Source organism: Dermochelys coriacea, chromosome 27 (assembly GCF_009764565.3).
Source record: "Dermochelys coriacea isolate rDerCor1 chromosome 27, rDerCor1.pri.v4, whole genome shotgun sequence".
In the NCBI taxonomy this organism is placed as follows: domain Eukaryota; kingdom Metazoa; phylum Chordata; order Testudines; family Dermochelyidae; genus Dermochelys; species Dermochelys coriacea.
The window spans coordinates 98,972-123,398 of NC_050094.1; the positions used below are offsets into that span (position 1 = coordinate 98,972).

Below are 24,427 nucleotides of genomic sequence, written 5' to 3' on the forward strand. Positions count from 1 at the left end.
GCCTTGCTGCAGCCAGGAAATAGCTGAGGTGCAGAGTTGCCCCCGCCATGGCTCCTTCTGCCCCCAAGCTGCCTTCGCCCTCCTCTGGCCAAACTGCCATCTGCCCCAGGATGCCCCCTTTGTGTGTGGGATTTCTGCAGGGCCTGCACAAAGCTGGAGGGGCATTTGCTGGGGGGCTGAGTGGCTGCTTTGTATCCCGTTGGCCCTGGCGGAAGGGGGCTGCAGGGCAGCCGTGGGTGGAGAGCAGTGGCAGCTGTGCAGGCAGCGTGTGGGGAGACAGGGTGCCTTTGTTTGTCACTAGGTGAGTGAAGCTGAGTTAACTCCATTCGGATGAGCCTGCTGTAATTGATGTTCCGGGACCTGTTTTTGTGTCGAGAGAGAGGGGGCTCCCAGAGTCTGCTCTGCAAACGGCAAAGAAGGGGAGTCTAGAAACACAAAGAGTGCCTAGTATAAATAGCTCGTGCTAGTCCCCTCCCCCACTGCACCCCCCGAGGGCTCACCCTGGGATCACCCTGGATGGAAAGGGGAGAATAGCCCAGCTGGGGGCGGCTTCCTTGGGAACTCCGCTCCCTAACAAAGCTCCAGGGGTGCTGTGTCCTGGGTTAGTTCCTCCGCCATGGATGCTTGGCACTGCCAGGGCCAATCCTGTTTGGCTCAGTGAGGGGTCCATCCCCCGATCACCTCGCCAGGCTGACAGACGAGGGCAGCGCCTTGGGGGAGTATTGCCAGGCCCTGCTCAGCAGTGTCTGGGTGCCTGCCATGGCTGGCCTATGCAGCTCACCCCCAAGCTCTGTGCTCAGCACTGTGCCTTGCCTCGCGGACACAATCTGTCTATGTAATGGGACCGGCTGGATGGGAGCGTGTGGTGCTGATGCAGGCACTGGGATCTTAGTGATTTCTGACCCCTGCTAATGGAGTGGGCATTAGTGAGGGGCCCCCAGAGTGGAGAGGGCTAACTGGACAATGGGCCCACCCTTCCCCGAATCTAGTATCACTGAATGACACATGCTCACACATGCATGCATGTATGCTTACACACAAGTGCACACACATGCACATACAGAAACACATGAACATAAGTGCATGCACACATGACACACAGACACAGACACACAGTGTTTGTCTGAGTTCATTGTCTCCTCTCCTTCCTTAACCATCCTCCCATCACTCACAGAACAAAGACCAGGCTTATTACAGAACAAACCTGTCAGCCTTTGCTTACTTGCCCACTCCCTGGTGCTCTCCCCTCCCAGCTGTGCAGGCTCTTGGTGGCCGAAGGAAGTGCCCCAGCCGCTTGAAGGGCAGCGATGTCATGGAGAAGGCTCCTAGACAGATGGAGGGGAATTCCTGGGCTCTGTCAGAGCTGCCCCCACTCCCCACCGGATCCTGCTGAACCCTCCCTGCCCAGATTGCCAGTTGCAGGGCTTATGACCCTTCCGAGAAGCAGTGTGTCTGGCTTTGGCACAGACCGGATTGCATCCAATGGCAGGAGCTCAGAAATCGCCATCCCTGGCCAGAGCCAAGGCCCAACCACTCAGGCTCCCGTGCCCAACAGCGCCCACAGCTGGATGTGACAGGATCCCCAGGGTGCAGCCTAGGATGGTGGGACTGTTTTGCCCCCTAAACTCTCCAGCCTGGGCTGTCTCTCACAGTGCCTTGCTAATGACCAGCAGCAAACCCCTCCAGGCACTGTGATCACTCAGCACATCTGCATGTGGAGCCCCACACCCAGCTACATTACATGAATGCTCCCAGAGCCACACATGAATCACACAGAGAAAGGCACCAGCCAAATCCCCGCAGCTCCCAGCACTGTACCTCAGGAATACACCATCTTGCACTGCTCAAGACAAGCAATGCAGATTTATTAATTGGTTCACCACTTCATCAAAGGAAAGTGGATATACACCAGCCTTTGCAAATCTGAGCAGATTTACCGCACACTTCAGGCAAACTCACTGGTAAAGATAAACAGTTAAACAAATTTATTGACTACAAAAGATGGATTTTAAGTGATAGGCAAAAAGTCAGAATGGTTACCAAAATAAAATAAAATAAAGTAAAATATATACCTTTATTCCATGTTCTTGGAGAACACAAATCTAGGCATGTCTGGTGGGCATTGCTGAGTCCCCAGGCAAGGTTGAGCAATTCCCTGGGTGTGACCCTATGCAGGTGAGTCATTGAATTGTAGCTCCCTTGCTGGACAATGGCTGTAATGGTTGTTCAACACCTGCGTGGACGTTGGTTATTCCTCTGGCTATTGTCTTTGGGGAGCTAGTATCTGGGTGCTTCCCAAACCCACAGCATTTTTTAGTGACAACCATATAACACAATCTCATAACTACATATGCATGAATGATACACATATTTAGATGGAACAGTGGGTTTCAGCAGATCATAACCTGTCCCATGATACCTTACAAGGCATGCTTTGTATGCAATATCACAATTATATTCAAATGATGAAGATGGGGGTCACAGGGTGCTTCCCTGGGATGTAGAGTGTCACACAGGGTACAACAGAGGAGGATGCAAAGACCAAATGGCCCTGGGTGAGCAGACTCTTTCCCCCTCTCCAAATGCCATGGGGCACCCATGATGTTCTGCTCTCCACACACAGCTCAAAGCGTGGCCACTGCCAGCTGGGGAGTCTCTTTGCCAAGCCGTGCTGCCTCCTTCTGGGGTTATGCAGACACTGGTTGGAATAGGGAAAGGAATGCACAGATTGCCCTGTTCCTCCCCATTCCCTGCTGCTGCATGGCAAGCCACCCCCCCATCACAGGCTGAGGAAGGATTTTGGCGGGAGGGTAACCCTTGTAGCAAATTTCTGGTGCAAACCCTCTGCCTGCCATTAACAAGCTGCTGATCCATGCTGCAGAGCTCAGTGTACAGCACATGTCCGGCCCTTCATTTTCACTTTTTATTTTCTTTAAAATTTCCTGGGAATTTATAAGTGTTTACTACAAAAATTAAAATGCAGGTGAAAATTGGCACTAACAATTAACTGAGCAGTTTTCTGGGTAAATAGCATTTGCTTTTCCCCAAACTTAAAAAAACCTGCTTATATGCTGAAATATAGTCAGATCCACATTTTCATTTTCGACCCATGTTAGCATGAAAATCAGTTCACTGACTTTTATTTGCTTAACTGTGGATAACCATCCATGCTCTCTAGAGCCAGTATGTGGTGGGCATGAATTGACAACTGTACATACACCAGCCTTGAGTCATTCCAGTATGTCTGACTTGAATCTCTGCTCTGGAAGGAGAGGTTCCTGAGTTGCCATCTCTCCTTCCGGAGCTGGGAGCTGGGTCCGGGGAGTTCTGGCACGTCGAACATTTTGGTGAAAATTGGATGAATAATGGCTTTTGTAAAACCTGGGACTTTTTCAGTAAAAATCGGTAAAAACCTAAAATGAAGCACCTTAAAGAGATGTTATCAACCTCCTCCTGCTTGCCAGGGTCCCAGTGTGTTAGGAGGAGCTCTGTGCAAAGGGGGCCTTTGTTGAGGCTGCTGGATGCAGAGAGACCCCGTGGCTCTCTCTAGCCCCTAGGTTGACTGACAGCCTGCACTTCCCAGTCTCACAACACTGGGTCTCCCTAAATCCTGGCCTGAGGGGGTGGGCTGCTGACAATACAGCAGCAAGTCACCTCTGGATGCCCCTTTAGGTTGATTTAACTGTGCCAGTCTCTCCATTCCCAAATCCCAGAGATTTCGTGGCATGTGCTGAACCGTGAACTCGCTGGAGGAGTCAGACGGGGGAGGATTTGACTGATTAAGAAGGGAAAAGCATCCCAACAAAAAAGCTCAGGCTAGCCTGGTGGGGAAGGGGGTCAGGAACACAGCCAGTTTAGCCCTGAGCCAGGTGAGCAAGGGGCTAAGAATGGACCTTGCCAGCTGCCTGTAACAGGTGTGATGGAGGAGTGCAGGCAGGGCAGAGCTGGTGGGAAGCACTCCAACAAGGGTAGGAGGTGAAAGCATGTCTGTGGCAGGGGCTCTCATAATCAAGGCCATGTCATAGTCAAGAGATTGTATTGTGCACACCGTCCATTCAAAATCATGCAGGTCTCCTTGCTCCACTTGCTTACTGTCATGTGGCCCCATCCCCTTTCCCATAACATGCTGCCATGAATCAACAGTCTCAGGTGAGGATGCCACGTACTTGTGCTGTTTTGCAGCTGGAAACAAGGAGAAGCCAGCACCAGGTGGCCAGCCAGTTGGTGAACGGCTCATAACACACCTGCTGGAATTTACAATTCCAGAGCTCTGTGCCTCTCTGGGCCAGAGTCCCAGAAATGCTCAGCCCCCACCCAGGCAACTAAAGATGTGTCTGGATTCTCAAAAGTGCTCAGCACACTGGATGCTGAGCTGTGTGGGAAAGCCGGCCCTAACTGTGCATGCTGAGTGTAGCCCGCTGGTGACTGCATATTGCACATCCCCCTCTGTGCCTGAGGTGCAGAGGAGACGAATCTATCACAGCCCTAGCAAAAGTGCATGGCTCCTTAGCTTGATTTGTAGAACCCTGTAGTGAGGCGGCTGCCCCACTGCATGAGAAAAAGGGCTAAAGCAGGCCCGAGAGGCTACACAGACCAGCAGCCAATCAACAGGGGTCTGTGAAGAGCCAATCAGGACAAAGGGAGAGGCAGCCAATCAGGGCTGGGCTTGGTCCTATACAAAGGCTGCCTAGTGCAGGAGAGGGCATTCTTTTCCTGACTAGCAAGGGAGGAGGACTGGTCCCTGAGGTAAGGCGGTAGCTTGGACAGAGCAGTGCTGGGCAGGCTCAAGGGGGAGTAGAGGAGAGCTCCAGCCCAGTTACTTGCCAGGCTGTGGCCCCTGCTAGAAAGGGTCAAGAAGGTGCATGCGGCCAAAGGGGACATGGCCCAGGGAAGCTAGAGGGGAGCGAAGGAGGGCAGAGAGAGGCTGCTGCTAGAAGGTCCCTGTGTTGGACCCAGAGTAGTGGGTAGGCCTGGGTCACCCCCCTTGCACTGTACCTGGCCACAGAGGAGTGTGGCTGAGACAAACTGCAACTTGCCCCTGAGATGAGGGGCTAGACTTTGGGGTTGTGGTTGGCCACTGAGGCAGGTGCAAGATGAAGGACTGTTGCTATTCCCACCCACCCCAGAAGGGGGTGAGAATGGAGTAGGGGGTACTGATGGAGGGTAGGGTCCTGAAGAGAATGCTGCTGAGTGGAGAGCAATGTGGGTCCCAAACCAGCAGAGCAGATGATGGGTGAGACCCCACACGCAGAGGGTGCTCTGCAGCAGACAAAAGCTAGTTCCCGGAGCAACTGACAGGAGGTTCCAGGGGTGGTGAGACATGACCCTGTTACAAACCCCCTCCTCTTAGCTAGGAGATTCCCAGCTCAGTCCCTCATATCCACCAAGGTGGAAGCTGTCACAATGAGCCCTTGGAAATTGGGCCCAGAGTGCCTCTGAAGAACTGAGCCCATGTTTAGCAATGCAGGATGAGAGAAGAAGACAATAGGGTCTGTGGGGCATCAGTAGACTTGGCTTCCCATTCCCTTCCTGACTGGGTTGATAGCTCTTCCCTGCAGAAGCCTGGGGTCCATGCCAGATTGTGAGCTTGGGTAAGTCATGTTTGTTCACCTGTAAAACAGATCACCTGGGTTAAAGCTGTAATGTTAGTATAAAGTATTTGTGACAGGTTTGGTCACAGAGGGATCCCCTTGGGACTGTCACCTGATGTGCTGAAACTGCCTCTGAGCCCATTTTCCCTGCCAGGTTAGGACTCCAGAACCCTGCCTTGTTGAGCCAGACATGCTAGACTACTGCAACACAGACCCAGGTCTGGGCTATGCCCCCAAAGCTGCAGACTTTAACCAAAAACTGCTCAGCAGGTCACCTATCTCCAGCACCCAGACACACAGTTCCCAATGGGATCCAAACCCCAAATAAATCCATTATACTCTGTATAAAGCTTATACAGGGTAAACTCATAAATTGTCTGCCCTCTCTAACACTGATAGAGAGAGATGCACAGCTGTTTGCTCCCCAGGTATTAATCACTTACTTTGGGTTAATTGATAAACAAAAATGATTTTTTGTTAAGTATAAAAAGTAGGATTTAAGTAGTTCAAAGTAATAACAGATAGAACAAAGTAAGTCACCAAGCAAAATAAAACAAAACACACAAGTCTAAGCCTAATACATTAAGAAACTGAATACAGGTAAATATCACCCTCAGAGATGTTCCAATAAGCTTCTTTCACAGACTAGACTCCTTCCGAGTCTGGGCCCAATCCTTTCCCCTGGTCCAATCCTTGTTAGTTCCAGAAGGCATTTTAGGTGAAAAGCAGGGGATTCCACATGACTGGGCCTTCTTTTTTTTGTTCCACCCCCTTTTATAGCTTTGGCACAAAGCAGGAATCCTTTGTGTCTCTCTCTAGGTCCCCCCCCCCACTTCTAAATGGAAAAAACACCAGATTTAAGATAGATTCCAGTATCAGGTGACATGGTCACATGTCACTGTAGGACCTCATTCAGGTAAACAGCCATTTACAGTCAATTGTCCTAGGCAATGGGAGTCATTAAGATTCTACACCACCGTTAATGGCCCACACTTTGCATAATTACAATAGGACTTCAGAGTTATACTTTATATTTCTCGTTTCAGATACAAGAATGATACAGTCATACAAATAGGATGAATATATTCAGTAGATTATAAGCTTTGTAATGATACCTTATATGGCCTACCAAAGCATTTCATAAGGCTCACAGCCTGCTTCAACACAATATAACAGCTGATTCATTAGCATTTTCTCATCATGTTTACATTTTAGTTTACACAAATGTGTAAATAGGTTGTTTCTCTGTACAGTATTGTCTGTCTAAATACAGATGAAATAAGCTGAACTTAAAATATATATATCAATACAGGTGACTTTAAATATTAAAGTATGTAGAATCTGTTTGGCCCACACAAGGTCATGCTTAGATTTATGAGGCTTTCCTGTGTAATAAGGTTGGGCACCACACATGTATAGGAAAAGGTTAATATCACTTTAAATAGGTTGTGAGCCCTCTTGTGGTGCTCAGTGTTCTGTGGATTTTAGAAGCCTCCGGAAGCCAGTTGCATCCTGCTGCTCTAGGTAGCTAGGCCTGCCATGTTGCGTAGGGCTAGTAAACACGAGAGTTGGCTTAGGATAATGATACCTCATTTATGAAGCACTTTGAGGGCTACTAATGAAATGTGCTAGGTATTATTATTATTATGATTAGACCTGGTCAGAAATTTTCCATCAAAATGATTTTTGATGGAAAATATAGTTTTCACAAAATCAAAATTTTCTGCAGAAAAATTTCAATTTTGCAGAACTTTTTTGATTTTTCCTTTGGCAAAATACAAATATACAATTTTGTTTCAGGTTGGCCCAAATTGAAACATTTCAATTTGTTGAACTAAATCAATCCATTTAGTTTCAAGCCAGTTTGATATTAATCTGTCTGCATGAGCTGTCACGGTACCTCATGGGAATTGTAGTTTGGGCTCCCTGTCTGGACTACATCTTCCATGATGCACCAAAGTCTCCCCTCTGATAAAGTGACAGAAGTGCATCATGGAAGTCCCATAACTTTGGTGCATCATGTGGGATGTAGTCTGGCCAGGGAGCGGGGTCCATATGACGAACTGCAATATATCAAACCGATGCAGTTTAATGTTGAACTGACTTGTAACAAAAAATTTTAGACAGACAAGGTGGGTGAGGTAGTATCTTGTATTGGACCAACCAGCTGGTGAGAGAGACAACGTTTTGAGCCACACAGAGTCCTTCTTCAGATCCGGGAAAGGTACTCGGAGTGTTACAGCTAAATGCAAGGTGGAACAGATTGTTTAGCATAAATAGTTAGCAGATATTGTAAGGGCCCATTCAAGGTAGAGTGGTCCATTAACACCTCTGTAGACCTAGGACAAAAAGAGGGAGTTAGTGGGTTACAGATTGTTGTAATAAGCCATAAACTGTAATGCTGGGATGCTGTAATGCTTTTCCAGTCCCAAACCCCAAGAAGAGCTCTGTATGGCTGAAAGCTTATCCCTCTCACCAACAGAAGTTGGTCCAATAAAAGATGTGACCTCACCCACCTTATCTTCCTAATATCTGGGGACTGACACAACTACAACTATACTGCATACAACAATTTTGTTATTTATGAATTTAAATTTTTCTGAGCAATTTGTTCCATGGAAAGTTTTACTGTTTCATTTTTGTCCTGATCTGGAACCAAAAAACTGTTTAAATATCAGAATTTCTCCCAGGACAGAGACTTTGCTTTTCACAGAGCTCTGGTACATATGGTTCTGTGGAACCCAGCTGTACACTGTGGTTTCTTCGCATTATTTATCTGGTGTAAAGAGCATGAGACACAACACATTGTCAGTGGGAGCCATGGTATCAAATAAGTAGGGCAGAATTATTCTTAGTGCCAATCAAATGGGACCAAACCCAACCAAGACAGAAGACCTATAGGAAAGTAAATATGATCTTGGGGGAATCTTGTAGCTTAGCTGTTAGGAGGGAACCCTATTTGACAGCATGACTTGCCTTCCTTTTGCAAACAGGAAGCTATTTTCCACTCCAGAGCCATGGTCTAGCAGAATACACGTAACGGTGGCAGGTACAAACTCCTCAGTTCTAATCCTGACTCTGCCACTGAGTTGTTGTGTGGTGTTGGGACAGTCACTTAACTGCTGGGTCTCAGTGCCTCCATCAGTATGATGGGGGATAACAATACTTGCCTATTGCACTGGGTGGACTATTGGGTGATTGTCAAGGGCTGCATGACCCTGACTTAGCCAATCCAGCTGTTGTCAGACTTCAAGAAAAGAAATGACTGAGGCTTTGAGCAGAAAGTATTCCCATTGGCTTTAGGGGATCTGTATTTTGTCTGGCTTCCTATGGAGTTAGTAATCCTCATTGCATAGGTGAATGACCGAGTCTGCTGCACACCCTCTGCGCTGCGTGCATCCTAATTCCCACAGGGGGGTTGCACAGATGAGGAAGGAGCCAGGGGGATCAAATCTTTAAAGACTAGCTTGCTTCAGTGCAGCTGTTCTCTTCTTATAGAGCAACTGCACCCCCGCTTGCGGAGATGGACAGCCACCTTCCAGATTCTGAGGCTGCTGCAGCCTCACCTGCCTTTGGCTTTCACTTTGAACGATAGCATGTTGACGCAGCAATGTTGTTATTTCTAGCGCCTAACTGAGGATCTGGTGTGAAATTTCTCCTTTACTGACTGCAGTGAGTCGACCCAGGACTGGGGAGAAGGGAGGTGTGGTTGAGTAACTTCTCTGCAGGTGTGGGTGCTGAGTTCTTGATGAGGAAGGCCATGGGGTGGCAGCTGATGAGGAGACCCCTTTCTCTTTTGGGGGTAACTTGCCTGGTGCCCACCAAATGATGGCTACACTCTCCAGATGCCACATGGCAACTTGCTCATTTCCACCCCAATGCTAACATTGTTCTTGGTTCTCCCAGGCTGCCTGAGGGAGTGGGATGGCGTCAGCTGCTGGCCGGCGGTGTCAGTTGGCCAGTCCCAAGCAGTGACCTGTCAAGAGATCCTTCAAGTATTCAAGAAATCTCAAGGTGCAGTGCTGGCACCCCACAGCCCTCTAGTAAAGGGGCTGGTATCCCTCAAAGCCACCATGTTGGGGGCTCTGTGCTCGGGTAGCTGGTTCCTCACTCCTACCTTTTGCTGGGGATGGAGACTAGAGCTGGGGGTGAATTGTTTTCAGCAAATAGCAAATTTGCACAAAAATGCATTTCACGGGACTCTGAAACTTTTCCCAAATTCAGGAGGAATTCAGCGAATAGGGAAAAAAAAAAAAAGGAATGTTTTTGAAAAGCCGAAAAGCTTCGCTTTGGCCGTTTCAGTTTCTGATTGAATGAAATATTTCAATCAGTGATTTGCTCAGTTCTAGCGGAGGCTGCTCCTATGGCCCTTGGGGAGGGCATGGACTCAGGAATTACCCCACCCCTTATTCAGCAGAGACACAGCCTGAGTGCCCCTTCAGCATCTGTCACCCATCCAACAGTCAGGTGCCTCCTTCCCTTTAGGCTCTGGCTGTTTCTGGCTTGCGGTGCCATGTAGAGCAGGCCCACAGGCTGCTTCTGGCATCAGTCCCCTAGCCCTGAGCCTCTGCAGCTGCACATACCCCTATCTTTCTCCCCGGCACCCCTCTTCTCCTGGGCTGGAAGAAGTGGGATCTCTAATCCTGCCAGCCCCCTAACTAGCCAGGCCTTTCCCACTGCTGATACCTGGAAAGGGGTTGTCTAGCCACCCAGCAGCCCACTCCCAGGGGCTGCCCTAGTGAAGGAGAGGGCTTCTCCCATGGGTAGTCCCTCTGTCTACCTGCAGGTGGAGTGACCCTTCTGAACAGAGTCAGACAGAGAGGGAACCAGGCTTATAACAGGGTCAGAAGAGGCTGTCATGGGATTGAGTCATCCCTTGGAGTAAATTAGTGCACACTCTAGCCTGAACACTGTAGGGCGCTGTGCACCGTTAGTAGCCTGACACTTGCAGTGGACAATGGAGAGGCTGCCAGTTGCACTGGGCCCTGGCAGTGCCAGCCTAGTTTCCTGCACCTTTCTGGGCAGCCCTCTTAAATTCTAGCCCACCTTAAAGGGGCAGGGGCCAGGACAGACAGAGGTCATTCCAAATACCATCATCACAGTGAGTTGGGGGCAGGAAGGTCTGATGTAAAGGCAACCAGAGAGCAAAGTTCTTCTGCTTCCTCTCAGCCTGGTGCAATGCACACATCTCCTGACATGTGCAGTGTGGCTTTCTGGCTCTAGGCAGCTGCACTGATGGGCAGTAGTGCCCTGGGCATGCACCTTAAAATAGTTACCTGTAGGTAGCAGTGGGGCCTAGTGGAGTGAATGTTGGCCTGGGACACAGCAAGCTTGAGTTCTATTCCTGGCTCTGCTGCTAGGTGAATCACTTCCCTGCTTTGTGCCTCAGTTTGCCCATCTGTAAAATGAGGATAATGGTGACCTCCTTGGCAAAGTGCTGTGAGATCTACTGCTGACAAGTGCTAGATATGAACCAGATATTATTATTATTTCAAAGCTGTTCTTTCCTGGTAGCAAAGCAGGAGTCCCTTATTGGGCTTTGATTGCAGCCAAACTAGGTTCTGAGTGCACCCATTTCAGCGTTGTCAGAGCACAAAGAAAACTGACCAGCCACAGAGGCAAATGAATATAATTTACTAATGCTCTGGGGCTTTGATAAACATTTGCCTTGGGTCATAGTGTAGGCCTGGGATAGGTCACCTGAGATGGAGACTTGCTGAGAATCTTACCAGCAACTGAGGCTGTGATGAAATGATCTTTGGGATGTTTATATGTGGTGTGATGTATGTTGGGGCTAATCCATAGACATTACACAGAGGGCTGTGTGATGACCTCCAATCTAGTTGTTCTGTGCTGGGTGGGATTCTCAAAAGCTCTCAGCATTGGCTTTACTGCTCCCAGTGCCACCAGCTGGAGCAGGATTAGGCCAGTGCTGAGTGGTCTGGGACATGGCATGAGTGGCGTCGAGTCCCCTCCAAATCCCTCTTCTCCAGTTACAGCAGGGTTGTCAGCGCCAGGCATCTAGGATGGGCCCCCAGCTTCAAGCCTCAGGGCATGGCTGAGAACCAGAAACTGACATCGGAGCCCCTTAGAACGGAAACACTACAGTGCAGCCTGGGTGCTGGGGCAGAGGGTTGGGGGCCGAGGCAGGATCTGGGGTGCTGGCAAGGAGGTTGGGGGTTGAGGTCCTTGTAAGAGCTTCACTTTGTCGATGCAGTGTTGATACATAAGAACTGCACAGAGTCTGGCTGGAGCAGCCCCAGCCCTCCGTACTACGCCTGTGAGCTGGATGGCAGCAATAAGGATACAGAAGCCAAGGCAAGTGCAACAAAACTGTGCCAGGGAGTGGGCAGGGGCTGGTATCCCCATTTCAAGGCATTGCTGGGGAGTAGGGTTGGGACTGGTATCCCCATTGCAAGGCTGCGCAGGGGGCTCTGCGGTTTGCCACTTAATGGAAGAGTTGTTTAAAAATGAACCAGCCTAGATTTAATTAAACACTGACGAGCACCCACATCTGCACCAAACTGAACTCCACTAACTGGGGCAGGCTGGGTCCCCTGGGGCTGGTGGGTGGTTAACCAGGGTCTCTCTGGGGCAGGCTGGGTCCCCTGGAGCTGGTGGACAGGTTGTCAGGCTCTAGGGAGCAGGCTGGGTCCCCTGGGGCTCGTGGGTGGTTTGCTGGGGGCTCTAGGGGGCAGGCCTGGTCCCCTAGGGCTGGTGAGCAGTATGCCAAGGTGTCTAGGGGGCAGGTTGGTCCCTTGGCTACCCTCATGGATGGTGGCATGAACACTGCAGGACCCAAAGTCTGTCAGTAGCATGTCCTCCCCCACCCCACGTCTCCACCCCACAGCGTGTCAGGGAGCAGCATGTCCAGAGGATCAGTGGTGCTCCCAGCTGTGCGGCCATGCTCTAGTGCCCACACAGCTGCCTGGCACTGCCGCGCTGACCTGCTAACTCAGCTGTGCCTTTCTCTTCCAGGGGGCCTACTTTGCCACTGTGAAGGCACTTTATACCTGCGGCTACTCAGCCTCCCTGGCTGCTCTTCTCCTGGCCATTGGCATCTTCTCCTGCTTCAGGTAGGCTGTGGCCCCGACAGCTCCATGCACTGTGGGAGGGCAGGAGGTAGCTGAGCCCCTTGCCTGCTGCCAGGCCAGATCCAGGTCCCAGTTGCTCACAGCCACTGGGTCCAGGGGTTTGCCATGAAGTGACAGAAGCCAACTAGAGCAGGGGCTACAGCAGGCGGATTTGAGCCACTGGGAGCACGGGGAGAATGTGGGAGGTGGAGGAGACCCTTACTGATGGGAGGAAACAGGAGTGCTTACAGGCAAAGGGGAATCTGCCCCCCATTTGACCCACCAACGCACAGATACAAAGCGGGGACATTGAGTCTGCAAGCTGCTGATTCCAGGTGGCAATGGCTTAGTTGCAGTCACAGGTTGCTCCCAGTAGCAGGGGAAGCTTCCTAAAAGTGTGGGGAGGGGCTACTGTTGCCCAAACTGTGGCCCCACCCCTGCACTGCCCCTTCCTCCCTGCTCACTCCTCTCTGCCCCCTCTCCCAGTCAATCTCCCTTATGGCCGGTAAAAAAAGGTTTTAAAAGTGGTGGAGCCATGGCCTCCTGCCCCCGCCCTGTTCCGACACCCTGGTTGCTCCCATCTGCTGCAGGGTCAGGGTCCATCTACACTGGAGATGGGGGGGATAATCTCCACATTGTGGAGACATACACATGCTAGCTTTGACTGAGTTAGTGTGCTACAAATAGCAGCATGGCCATGGCAGTGCAAACAATGCCCTGGGCTAACTGCTCCAGTCCATGCTCCTCCAAGACCCGAGGTATGTGCAGGTTCAGCCCTTCCTCTCTGTACAAAGTCCAAGATGCATTTCCTACAAAGGGCCCCATTCTCCACTGACCTGCCCTTGGAGCTGTCATTCACCCCAGTGAGAAGTGCAAGTGAACTCCAGCGTTCTGGTCTGGCAGCATTTCTCACTCATCTCCACGATGACAGGAGGTGCAGGTAGGGTGAACAGGGACACAATTCACTTAAATGCTATTTGAACAATAATAAATCCCCAAATAACACTGTTCAGCTTAGACGGGCCAGTCTATAGAAGTGGAATCTGGAACATTTGTTTCTTTTTCAGAGTCATGTAAGTAGCTCCTGTTGCCACCTCCTGCAAACCCAGCCGACATTACCCTGACACTGCCAAGCGTCAGACACTCACATCATGTCAGAGATGAAAGAAATTCATGTTTTTCTTCTCACTTCTAGCTGAAGAAGTGAAGCCCCTCTGTGAAATGGCCTTCAGGGGAACAGGTGTGACCTGAACTCTGCAACCTTTATGGGCAATGTTTGAATGATTCTATCCTCATAGTGCTCTGTCTGTTGTAGTTGTGGGCTAACAGACATGATTCTTGTAGCTAATTAGCAACCAGAGCTATTCTGTGTTGCGGGCCTTGTGCGGATACAGCTGCCCTCTTGCAATAAAGGCTGAGAGTTCAAGCCCCCTGGGTATAGATCTAAAAATTAACTTGGCAATTTTTCCCCTCCCAACTTGCTTATACGGTGGAATCATTAATGGCATCTAGCACTATGCCCCAAGTATTCCCCAGGTAAAAAAACTAAAGGAAGAGAAGGCTGGGTGATTTCTGACAAACAACCTTGACAGACAAGGGCAAACAGGATACAGTTTGAGGGACTGCTTAGGAATCTGGGGTATGGCAGGTTGAATCAGACCAGTGTCCATCTAGGCCAAGGTCCTGTCTTCAACAGGGCTAGAAGTGGCTGCTTGAGAGGAAGGTACAAAGTGGGATAACCCACCCCTAGGAAAAGTTTCCTCCTCACCCCTTGAAAGGAGCAGCAGGTCAAGAAAATGGGATTGCAGAGTCCTTGGCAGCAGCCATCTCCATGCCAGCACCTAACAGCTGTGGCAGTGGACGCACTTGGCAGGGCATGAGCCTCGGGGCCCTGAGGCTCATGAGCCCCACACCATAGGTAGTACCAGCCACAGTGGGCTGACTAACATGACATTCCTGATTGCTGATTGGCCTGGATATACTATTTAAGCCTGGGGAGGGTACAGGAAGTTTGTCTGTGCAACTAGATGGATCCCCAGCTAGTTGCTGCTACAGACCTAGCTTCCTCACTCTGGTTCCTGACCCTGCCTTTTCCCTCCTGGCTCTGATACCTGGTTTCTGACTCGGCTTTGTCTCCTGCTTCTGACTTCTGGTTTGTGACCTCGCCTTTACCTCCTGGCCCTGACTCTTGGCTCCTGACTTGGCCTCAACTCCAGATTCTGTTACCGATCCCACAGTGACTCACAACTCTGATTCCTGATGTCTGACTCTGGCTCTAGCTGTGAGGCTGGCGGCCCATGACCTGGCTCTGACAGCTTGCACAGACCATCTAAACGCAGCACATGCTGCCTATGTGCAGGTGGGAAATGCTGCATTCCAAACTTGGGGCACTAGCCTGTCCCTGGAACAAAGCCCCAGCATGCCTTTGCCTGAACGGTTTGACAGGAACCAGCGGAAGTTCAGAGGTGTCATGAACCAGTGCCGCTTCCTCTTCATCTTTTGCCCTCAGGCCTTCCCCGTTGAACAGGCCAAGGTGGGAATGGTGATAAGGCTGCTGTTGGGATAGGCCTTAGACTGGAGCTCTCCCTTACTGGAGAAGAACAGCAAAGCAAATGCCTTCCTAAGAGCCTTTGCTACCATCTTTAACAACCTCCATCTCACCCACTCAGCTGCAGCTGCCATTCAGAAACTCCAGCAAGGGTCAGGGCCGGCCGCCACGTATGCCATTTGGTTCCCTCAGCTTATTGAATGTACTGAGTTGTATGAGGCAGCCCAGCTGTGCCAGTTCAGGGCAGGGTTGAGCGAAGAGATCAAACACGTGTTGGCCCAGGTGAAGGCTGCCACGGACTTAACTTTGTTCACGGACTTGACTCTTCACATTGATAACTGGCTGTGTGAGTGAAGAGAGAAGAGCGGTCCCACTCCAATACCTCCAGACCAGAATCCTGAGGCTACGCAAGTGACCTGACCCAAAGGTGGCTGATTGTCACCGTTCTCAACAATCTTTTCTGTTACTATGGTAAGGTGTGCCGCATACTTGCTTCATGTCCCTTAACAACCCTTACTCAGCAGGGGTCAGCAACAAGTGAGCCCAGGCCCCATAAATGGGCTAGACCTAGGCAAAACCTCAGAGCTACCCCTTGGAATGCCTCCCAAACCCTGTCTGGGACCTGTCCCAGGTTACTAAGACTCTCACCACACCACTAGCTGCCAGTTCAGCTGTACATCCCAGACAAGGCCCAGAGAATTCCCCCACAGTGGGCCATCATTGACTTTGGTGCTCCTGACAGCTTCATGAATGCGGAGATGGCCTGGGCTCTGTGAATTCTTGTCCCAACAGAAACCGCATCTGGTTTTGCGGTGACAATAGATGGGACCCTCCTGTCCTCGGGACCAGTGACTCAGGAGACCATGTTACTGTGACTAGAGGCTGTGATACAGAGGAACCAAGAAGTATTGCAGTTCAGTATAATTCATTCCCCTCATTTCCCTTTGATCTTTGGCATAACCTGGCTGGCATGTCACAATCCACACATCTGTTGGTGAGACCAAAAGGTTATCTTCTCTTCCGCATACTGCAGGCAGGTCTGCCTGTGCACTGTGGACCACAAATCCCTGGACCCTGGGTCTCATTGCCAGACAACAGCAACCCAACCATTGTCTGGACCCAATGCCACAGCCATCAGCCAGAGTATATGCTCATCAGAGATGACCCTCCATGTTCCCAAAAAATATCAAGACTATGCCAACATCTTTGAAAAAAGAAATGCAGATGCACAGCCCCCATATTGAGACTGCAACTGTCCAATAGACTTGCAGCCCAGAGCCAAAGTTCCATATGGCTGGATCTAAGCAATGTCAGAGCTGGAACTCATAGTCCTCTGTTGGTATTTCCAGGAGAACCTAGTTAAGGGATTCAGCTGTCACTCAACATCTCCTGCCAGAGCTCCTGCTCTTTCTCTAAAGAAGAGAGATGGGTCCCTTCCTCAGGTTTCTGGCTGGTAGGTCTTGCCCACATGCTTAAGGTCTAACTAATTGCCATATTTGGGATCAAGAAGGAATTTTTCCCTGGGTCAGATTGGCAGAGAGCCTGAGGGTTTTTTGCCTTCCTCCACAATGTGGCATGGGTCACTTGCAGGTTTAAACTTGTGTAAATGGTGGATTCTCTGTAACTTGTAGTCTTTAAACTATGATTTGAGGACTTTGGTAATTCATCCAGAGGTTAGAGGTCTATTACTGGAGTGGGTAGGTGAGGTTTTTTGGCCTGCAAAGTGCAGGAGGTCAGACTACATAATCATGATCATCTCTTCTGACCTTAAGGTCTATGAGTCTGTTTAGACTACCAAGCGCTAAACCAAGTAATGGTTTGGGACTGATAACCTCTGCCACTAATCCTGGAACTGTTGGACCACGTCTGATCTACTCAGGTGTTCACCAAGCAGAATTTTTGAGGGGCCTACAATTTAGTACACATCCAAGCAAGGGATGAATGGAAGACAACCTTCCAAACATGCCATGGACACTTTGAATATTCAGTTATGCCATTTGGCCTCCCTAATGCCCCAGCTACATTTCAGCACTTCATTAACAACATATTCAAGGATATTCTAAACCAGAGGTGGGCAAACTATGGCCCGTGGGTCACATCCGGCCTGCGGAACCCTCCTGCCCAGCCCCAGAGCTCCTGGCCTGGGAGGCTAGCCGCCGGCCCCTCCCCTGCTGTTCCCCTTCCACCGCAGCCTAAGCTCACTGCACCGCTGGCACAATGCTCTGGTGACGGGGCTGCGAGCTCTTGCCAGGATGTGGCTCTGCAGCAGTGCTGCCCGACCCGGTGCTCTGTGCTGCACAGTGGCATGGCTGGCTCCAGCCAGGTGGCACGGCTGCCTGTCCTGGTGCTCTGGGCGGTGCGGCTGTAGCGCTGCCAGCCACTGGTCCTCCAGGCAGCACGGTAAGGGGGCAGGGAGCAGGGGGAGTTGGATAAAGGGCAGGGGAGTTCAGGGTGGTGGTCGGGGCAGGGGTGTGGATAGGGGTTGGGCTGGTAAGAGGGCGGGGAACAGTCAGGAAGGAGGGGGGGTTGGATGGGGCAGTCAGGGGCAGGGGTTCTGGGGGCAGTCAGGGAGAAGGGTGGTTGGATGGGGCAAGGGTCCCAGGGAGGCAGCCAGGAATGAGAGGAGGGGTTGGATGGGGTGGCGGCGGATAGACGGGTGGGGGGTCCAGGGGCTGTCAGGGGACAGGAAGAATGGATAGGGCAGGGGTCCTGGTGGGGCTCAGTGGGCAAGAAGCAGGGGGGGTCAGATAGGGGGTGGGGGCCGGGCCATGATTGGTTATTTGGGGAGGCACAGTCTCCCCTACCCAGCCCTCAACAATTTTGGAAACCCGATTTGGTCCTCAGGCCAAAAAGTTTGCCCACCCCTGTTCTAGACCAAGAGCCTAGTGGTAGCCTACCTGGATGATATCGTCATCTTCTCAGAGGACTAAAACAGACTGACCAGCACACTTGTGGCTTTGTGGATATGGGGAAAGCGGTGGATGTGATTATATCTTGACTTTAGCAAAGCTTTTGATACGGTCTTCCACAGTATTCCTGCCAGAAAGTTAAAGAAGTATGGATAGGATGAATGGACTATAACTGGGGTCAACAACCTTTCAGAAGTGGTGTACCAAGTCTTCACTTATTCACTCTAATTTAAGGTTCACATGCCAGTAATACATTTTTAATATTTTTAGGAGGTCTCTCTCTATAAGTCTATAATATATAACTAAACTATTGATGTATGTAAAGTAAATAAGCTTTTAAAACATTTAAGAAGTTTAATTTAAAATTAAATTAATGCAGATCTTATCAGTTTAATGTGATTCTTGCCCTTGCTTTTCCTTGCTGAGTTTTCCAATGTCTGGCACGTATTTGGATATTTTAAGCTCCACACAGGCTTCTGAGTGATCAATTGTTAACTGGCTCTGAGAGGGACAGAGGACAGATTTCATGTGTGAAAATACCTGTTCACACAGATATGTGGATCCAAATGCTGAAAGCATTTCAAACCAATTTTCTTCAAACAGTTACATTTCACTGGCAGGGACATCCAGCAGGTCAGAATAGAGGCCCCATGATCTCTCTTGGTAGGTTCAAGTGCACTCCACAGATATCCAAGCTTTGATGCCCACAATTCTGAGCTTTTTAACTGAATGAGCTGAATTTTGAAATCTTCAACACCCATCCACTGATATACAGACAAATCCAAGTCGCTTTCATTGAACTTTTCAGGTTTAATAAAGAAAGCACTGGGCCAAATCGCTGGAAATCTTGAAATCTGTCAGAAAATTCTGATTCCAGTTCTTACATGTACATTCCAATCTCATTGACACTGACAGTGCAACGTGTTGTTAGCTCTTTTATGTGTTGGAAGTAGTGGAAAGTCAAAGTTCAAATATCCCGAGAAAAAACTGCTAAACAACAAATGCCTTCCAGGCTTCATAAAGATCCAGAACCGTTTGGCCCTGCACCCTGGAGACAGAGGTTGAGTTCATTTAGGTGAGCAGTGATGTCGGTTAGAAACATGAGCTTACACAGCCATTTGTCATCATCCAGTTCGGGGTAGTTTTGTCCTTTTTTTCCAACAAAAAGGCCTTGATTTGTATCAAAGTTGACAAAGCGCATCAAAACCTTGCCACGACTTAACCACCGAATGTTGCTGTGAAGTGAAATGAAGTGGGTTTTTTACCCATGAAAGCCCAGACAAATCTGGTAGTCTTTAAGGTGCCACAAGACTCCTTGTTGTTATAAGCACTGTCCATCTCTTCTAGCAGTGCTTGAAATTGTCTGTGAGTCAAAGCAGACCGAGCAACAAAGAAATTCACACCACTGTATTCATCACATTATTAAGCTCTGAATTAGAAATTTTAGCACACAGGTTTTCTTGATGGATGATACAGTAAAATTTGACAGTCAGGTGGCCAATTTGATCTTCAAGTAACTTTACAAATCCCTTCTGTTTTCCAACCATGGCAGGAGAACCATCTGTTGTCACAAAATATTTTTCTGATGTCAACTCCTTATTCTTCAAAATGGTTTACAAAAGTTTCCGCTATATCTTCCCCCTTTGTTGTGCCATGCACGGGTTTTAGGCAACAAAGTTCCTCTTTAGATTTCATCGGAAGCACAATATCTTGCATCAACTGCCAAACATGGAATGTCACTTATATCCATGCTCTCATAAACTGCAATGCTAAACACTGCTGTATCTTTTAATGCAGTCGTCTGCTTTTTATTAATGTTTTCTGCCATTTCGCTTATGCGTCTCTCAACTGTTCTGGCAGAGACAGGAAGTTTTTATTCTAGATACGATCGTATCTTTATTTGGCAAATCATTGAACAAAACCTCCAAACTGCTGAAAAAATTTCTTTTATATATTCCCCATCTGTCAACGGCTTTCTGTTTTTTTTGCAATGCACTATGCAATCTTGCAACTTCCTTCTGTAGCTTGATTTTTACTTACACTTAAGAATTTAAAAACACTGCTTTGCTTCTCATATCCTGCTACAGCCTTTTTGATCGATTCAGTCTTGTCTGAATCATCAAGAAAGGTTTTCTCATGCTTCGTTTGAAAATGTTGTTGAACACTTGATGTGCAACAATTACACTTTCACAACAGAAAGCACAAACAGCATGGTCCTTCTCTTGAATAAATCCAATTGTGTCTGTCCAAGAAGGCTGAAATGAACGGACTTCTAACTTTGTTTTCTTAGGAGCTGACATTTTGTCAAATGTTCCCCTCAACTCTCAGTGGGGGGAGGGAAAAAGGGCAACAGAGGGCACGCACAAGGTCAAAAGCAGTGTGCTGTTCCATGTGATATAAGCATCAAACCAGGATTTAAAAATATCCCAGTGGCGCTGGAACAATTTTTAAGGGGGGGAGGTGTTGCTGAGCTGCACCCCTCACTGCCCCAGACCGGGGCCAGTGGGCCACAGCTGGGGGCGGCTGCAGAGTGCCAGGCCGAGGCCAGGAGCAGAGTCCCTGGCCAGCAACTGGGACCATAGGCCGGCAGTGGAGCCCCTGGGACCAGTGGCTGGAACTGGCAATGGGCTAAGCGAGGCCAGCAGATGGAACCCCGGCTGGCAGGGGGCTGGCAGATGGAATCCCAGACTGGCAGCGGGCTGAGCAGGACCGGCAGCCTGGACCGCAGCTGGCAGGGGGCTGGCGGCCAATGCCTCAGGCCAGCAGCAGAGCCCTGAGGCTGGCAACCAGGACCTTGGCAGTGTGAGTGCCACTGAAAATCAGCTCGCATGCCACCTTTGGCAAACGTGCCATAGGTTGCTGACCCCTGGACTATAAGGTAGATAGAAAGCTGGCTAGATTGTCAGGCTTAATGGGTAGTGATCAATGGCTTGATGTCTAGTTGGCAGCCTGTATCAAGCAGAATGCTCCAGGGGTCAGTCCTGGGGATGGTTTGGTCAACTACTTTATCAGTGATCTGGATGATGGGATGAATTCCACCCTCAGCAAGTTCGCAGTTAACACTAAGTTCGTGGGAGAGGTAAATATGATGAAGGGTAGGGATAGGGACCGGAAGGACCTAGACAAATTGGAGGATTGGGCCAAAAGAAATCTGATGAGGTTCAAGAAGGACAAGTACAGAGTCCTGCACTTAGGAAGGAAGAATCCTATGCACCCTACAGGCTGGGGACCGACTGGCTAAGCAACAGTTCATAGAAAAAGACCTGGTGATTATAGTGGATGAGAAGCTGGATATGAGTCATCAGTGTGCCCTTGTTGCCAAGAAGGCCAACGGCATATTGGGCTGTATTAGTAGGAGCATTGCCAGCAGATTGAGGGAAGTAATTATTCCCCTCTATTCAGCACTGGTGAGGCCACACCTGGAGTATTGCATCCAGTTTTGGTCCCCCCACTACAGAAGGGATGTGGACAAATTGGAGAGAGTCCAGCAGAGGGCAACAAAAATGATCAGAGGGCTGGGGAACATGACTTATGAGAAGTGGCTGAGGGAACTGGTGTTATTTAGGCTGCAGAAGAGAAGAGTGAGGGAGGATTTGATAGCAACCTTTAACTACCTAAGGGGGCGGTTCCAAAGATGGAGCTCGGCTGTTCTCAGTGGTGACAGATGACAGAACAAGAAGCAATGGTCTCAAGTTGCAGTGGGGGAAGTCTTGATTGGATATTAGGAAACTATTTCACTAGGAGGATGGTGAAGCACTGGAATGGGCTACCTAGGGAGGTGGTGGAATCTCCATCCTTAGAGCTTTTTAAGGCCTGGCTTGATAAAGCCTGGATGAGATGATTTAGTTGGTGTTGGTCCTGCTTTAAGCAGGGGATTGGACTAGATGACCTCCTGAGGTCACTTCCAACCCTAATATTCTATTATTCTAGGATTCTATGATCTGGGCCATACCAGAGAGACTCCAGCAACATGCCCTGTACACCAAACCTGAGATGTACTCAAAAATCATGGAGCAGGTCCTCAAGGAATCAATTCTGAAACACTTAGAGGAGAGGAAAGTGATCAGGAACAGTCAGCATGGATTCACCAAGGGCAAGTCATGCCTGACTAATCTAATTGCCTTCTATGATGAGATAAGTGGCTCTGTGGATGAGGGGAAAGCAGTGGACGTGTTGTTCCTTGACTTTAGCAAAACTTTTGACATGGTCTCCACAGTACTCTTGCCAGTAAGTTAAAGAAGTATGGGCTGGATGAATGAATGATAAGGTGGATAGAAAGCTGGCTAGATTGTCGGGCTCAACGGGTAGTGGTCAATGGCTCCATGTCTAGTTGGCAGCCAGTATCAAGTGGAGTGCCCCAAGGGTCAGTCCTCGGGCCAGTTTTGTTCAATAACTTCATTAATGATCTGGAGGATGGTGTGGATTGCACCCTCAGCAAGTTTGCAGAGGACACTAAACTAGGAGGAGAGGTAGATATGCTGGAGGGTAGGGATAGGATACAGAGGGCCCTAGACAAAGTAGAGGATTGGGCCAAAAGAAATCTGATGAAGTTCAACAAGGACAACTGCAGAGTCCTGCACTTAGGACGGAAGAATCCCCTGCACCACTACAAACTAGGGGCCCAATGGCTAGGCAGCAGTTCTGTAGAAAAGGACCGAGGGGTTAAAGTGAACGAGAAGCTGGATATATGAGTCAACAGTGTTCCATTGTTGCCAAGAAGGCCAACGGCATATTGGGCTGTATTAGTAGGGGCATTGCCAGCAGATCGAGGGACGTGATCGTTCCCCTCTATTCGACATTGGTGAGGCCTCATCTGGAGTACTGTGTCCAGTTTTGGGCCCCACACTACAAGAAGGATGTGGAAAAATTGGAAAATGTCCAGTGGAGGGCAACAAAAATGATTAGGGGACTGGAATATATGACATGAGGAGAGGCTGAGGGAACTGGGATTGTTTAATCTACGGAAGAGAAGAATGAGGGGGGGATTTGATAGCTACTTTCAACTACCTAAAAGGGGGTTCCAAAGAGGATGGATCTAGACTGTTCTCAGTGGTAGCAGATGACAGAACAAGGAGTAATGGTCTCAAGTTGCAGTGGGGGAGGTTTAGGTTGGATATTAGGAAAAACTTTTTCACTAGGAGGGTGGTGAAACACTGGAATGTGTTACCTAGGAAGGTGCTGGAATCTCCTTCCTTTGAGATTTTTAAGGTCAGGCTTGATAAAACCCTGGCTGGGATGATTTAGTTGAGGATTGGCCCTGCTTTGAGCAGGGGGTTGGACTAGATGACCTCCTGAGGTCCCTTCCAACCCTGATATTCTATGATTTGACCAGACCTCCCTGGTGTTCCTAGGTACATCCTCTGCACAGAGGATATCCAATAGATCCCCAAAAGAGAGAGATTATCCATGACTGGGTGTCCCCATGTAGTGGCAGAGGTACGATGATTCACAGGCATCACAGCCTTCTATCGGTGCTTTCTCAGACTTCTTGAGGCACATACCACCCCTTATAGCCCTCTTTTAAATGCCCATCACGTTCACTTGGACATCTGAGGCTAGGCTCTCTTTCTAGTGCTTCAAAGCTCCTTTCATTGAGGGTCCCACAGTGGTACACCTAGAACCACCCTGCTCATTTCCAGTAGAAGCTGATGCATCCAATGTGGCTTTTGAGGCAGCACTCTCCCTGAGTCACAGGCCCCAACACCTACTGCATCCATTTGCCTACTATTCTCTGAAGCTGTCCTCCTGGAAAAAAATACAAGATTCTCAACAAAGAACTACACACAATCAAGTTCAGGTTTGAGGAGTGGTGCCACTACCTTGAGGGGGACGGGAGAGGGGGGCAGTATCCAATACAGGTATACACAGACCACAAGAACCTTGAATATTTATACAAGACCAAAGCCCTGAACCCAAGACAGCTCTGTTGGGCACTATTCTTTTCCCATTTTGATTTCACCACCACGTATCAATTAGAAACCAAGAATGGGAAAGTGGGCGTCCTATTGCACAAGGGGGAGTACTGCAAGGAAGAAGAAACCCCTACCTGGGGAAAAGTCCCTCCTCCTGAAACCCCGTAACTTCCTCAGTGCTGCAATGCAACAGCATCTCCTTACTCTGCCTGGCTTCCCAAAGTGACCTGCTGGCTCAGAAAGTTGCAGCCTCCCCAGAGCAACCCGGAAGGAATTGGCACCTGAAATTGCAAGTCCTTTAGCAAGAATTTTTAATGAATCTGTAAACTCAGGAGTTGTACCAAATGATTGGAGAATTGCTAATATAGTTCCTATTTTTAAGAAAGGAAAAAAA

At 49.3% G+C, this 24,427-nt stretch overlaps 1 protein-coding gene across 1 annotated transcript in view; it reads left to right on the plus strand.

Annotated features, from left to right (window-relative positions):
- Positions 1-24,427, plus strand: part of LOC119849046 (vasoactive intestinal polypeptide receptor 1-like) — a 72,667-nt gene that overhangs the window by 21,275 nt on the left and 26,965 nt on the right. Inside the window, exons 3-5 of the mRNA XM_038385652.2 lie at positions 9,498-9,605; positions 11,809-11,909; positions 12,570-12,667. Of these exons, the coding sequence (XP_038241580.1) occupies positions 9,498-9,605; positions 11,809-11,909; positions 12,570-12,667 (307 nt within the window). The remainder of the gene's footprint in view (positions 1-9,497; positions 9,606-11,808; positions 11,910-12,569; positions 12,668-24,427) is intronic.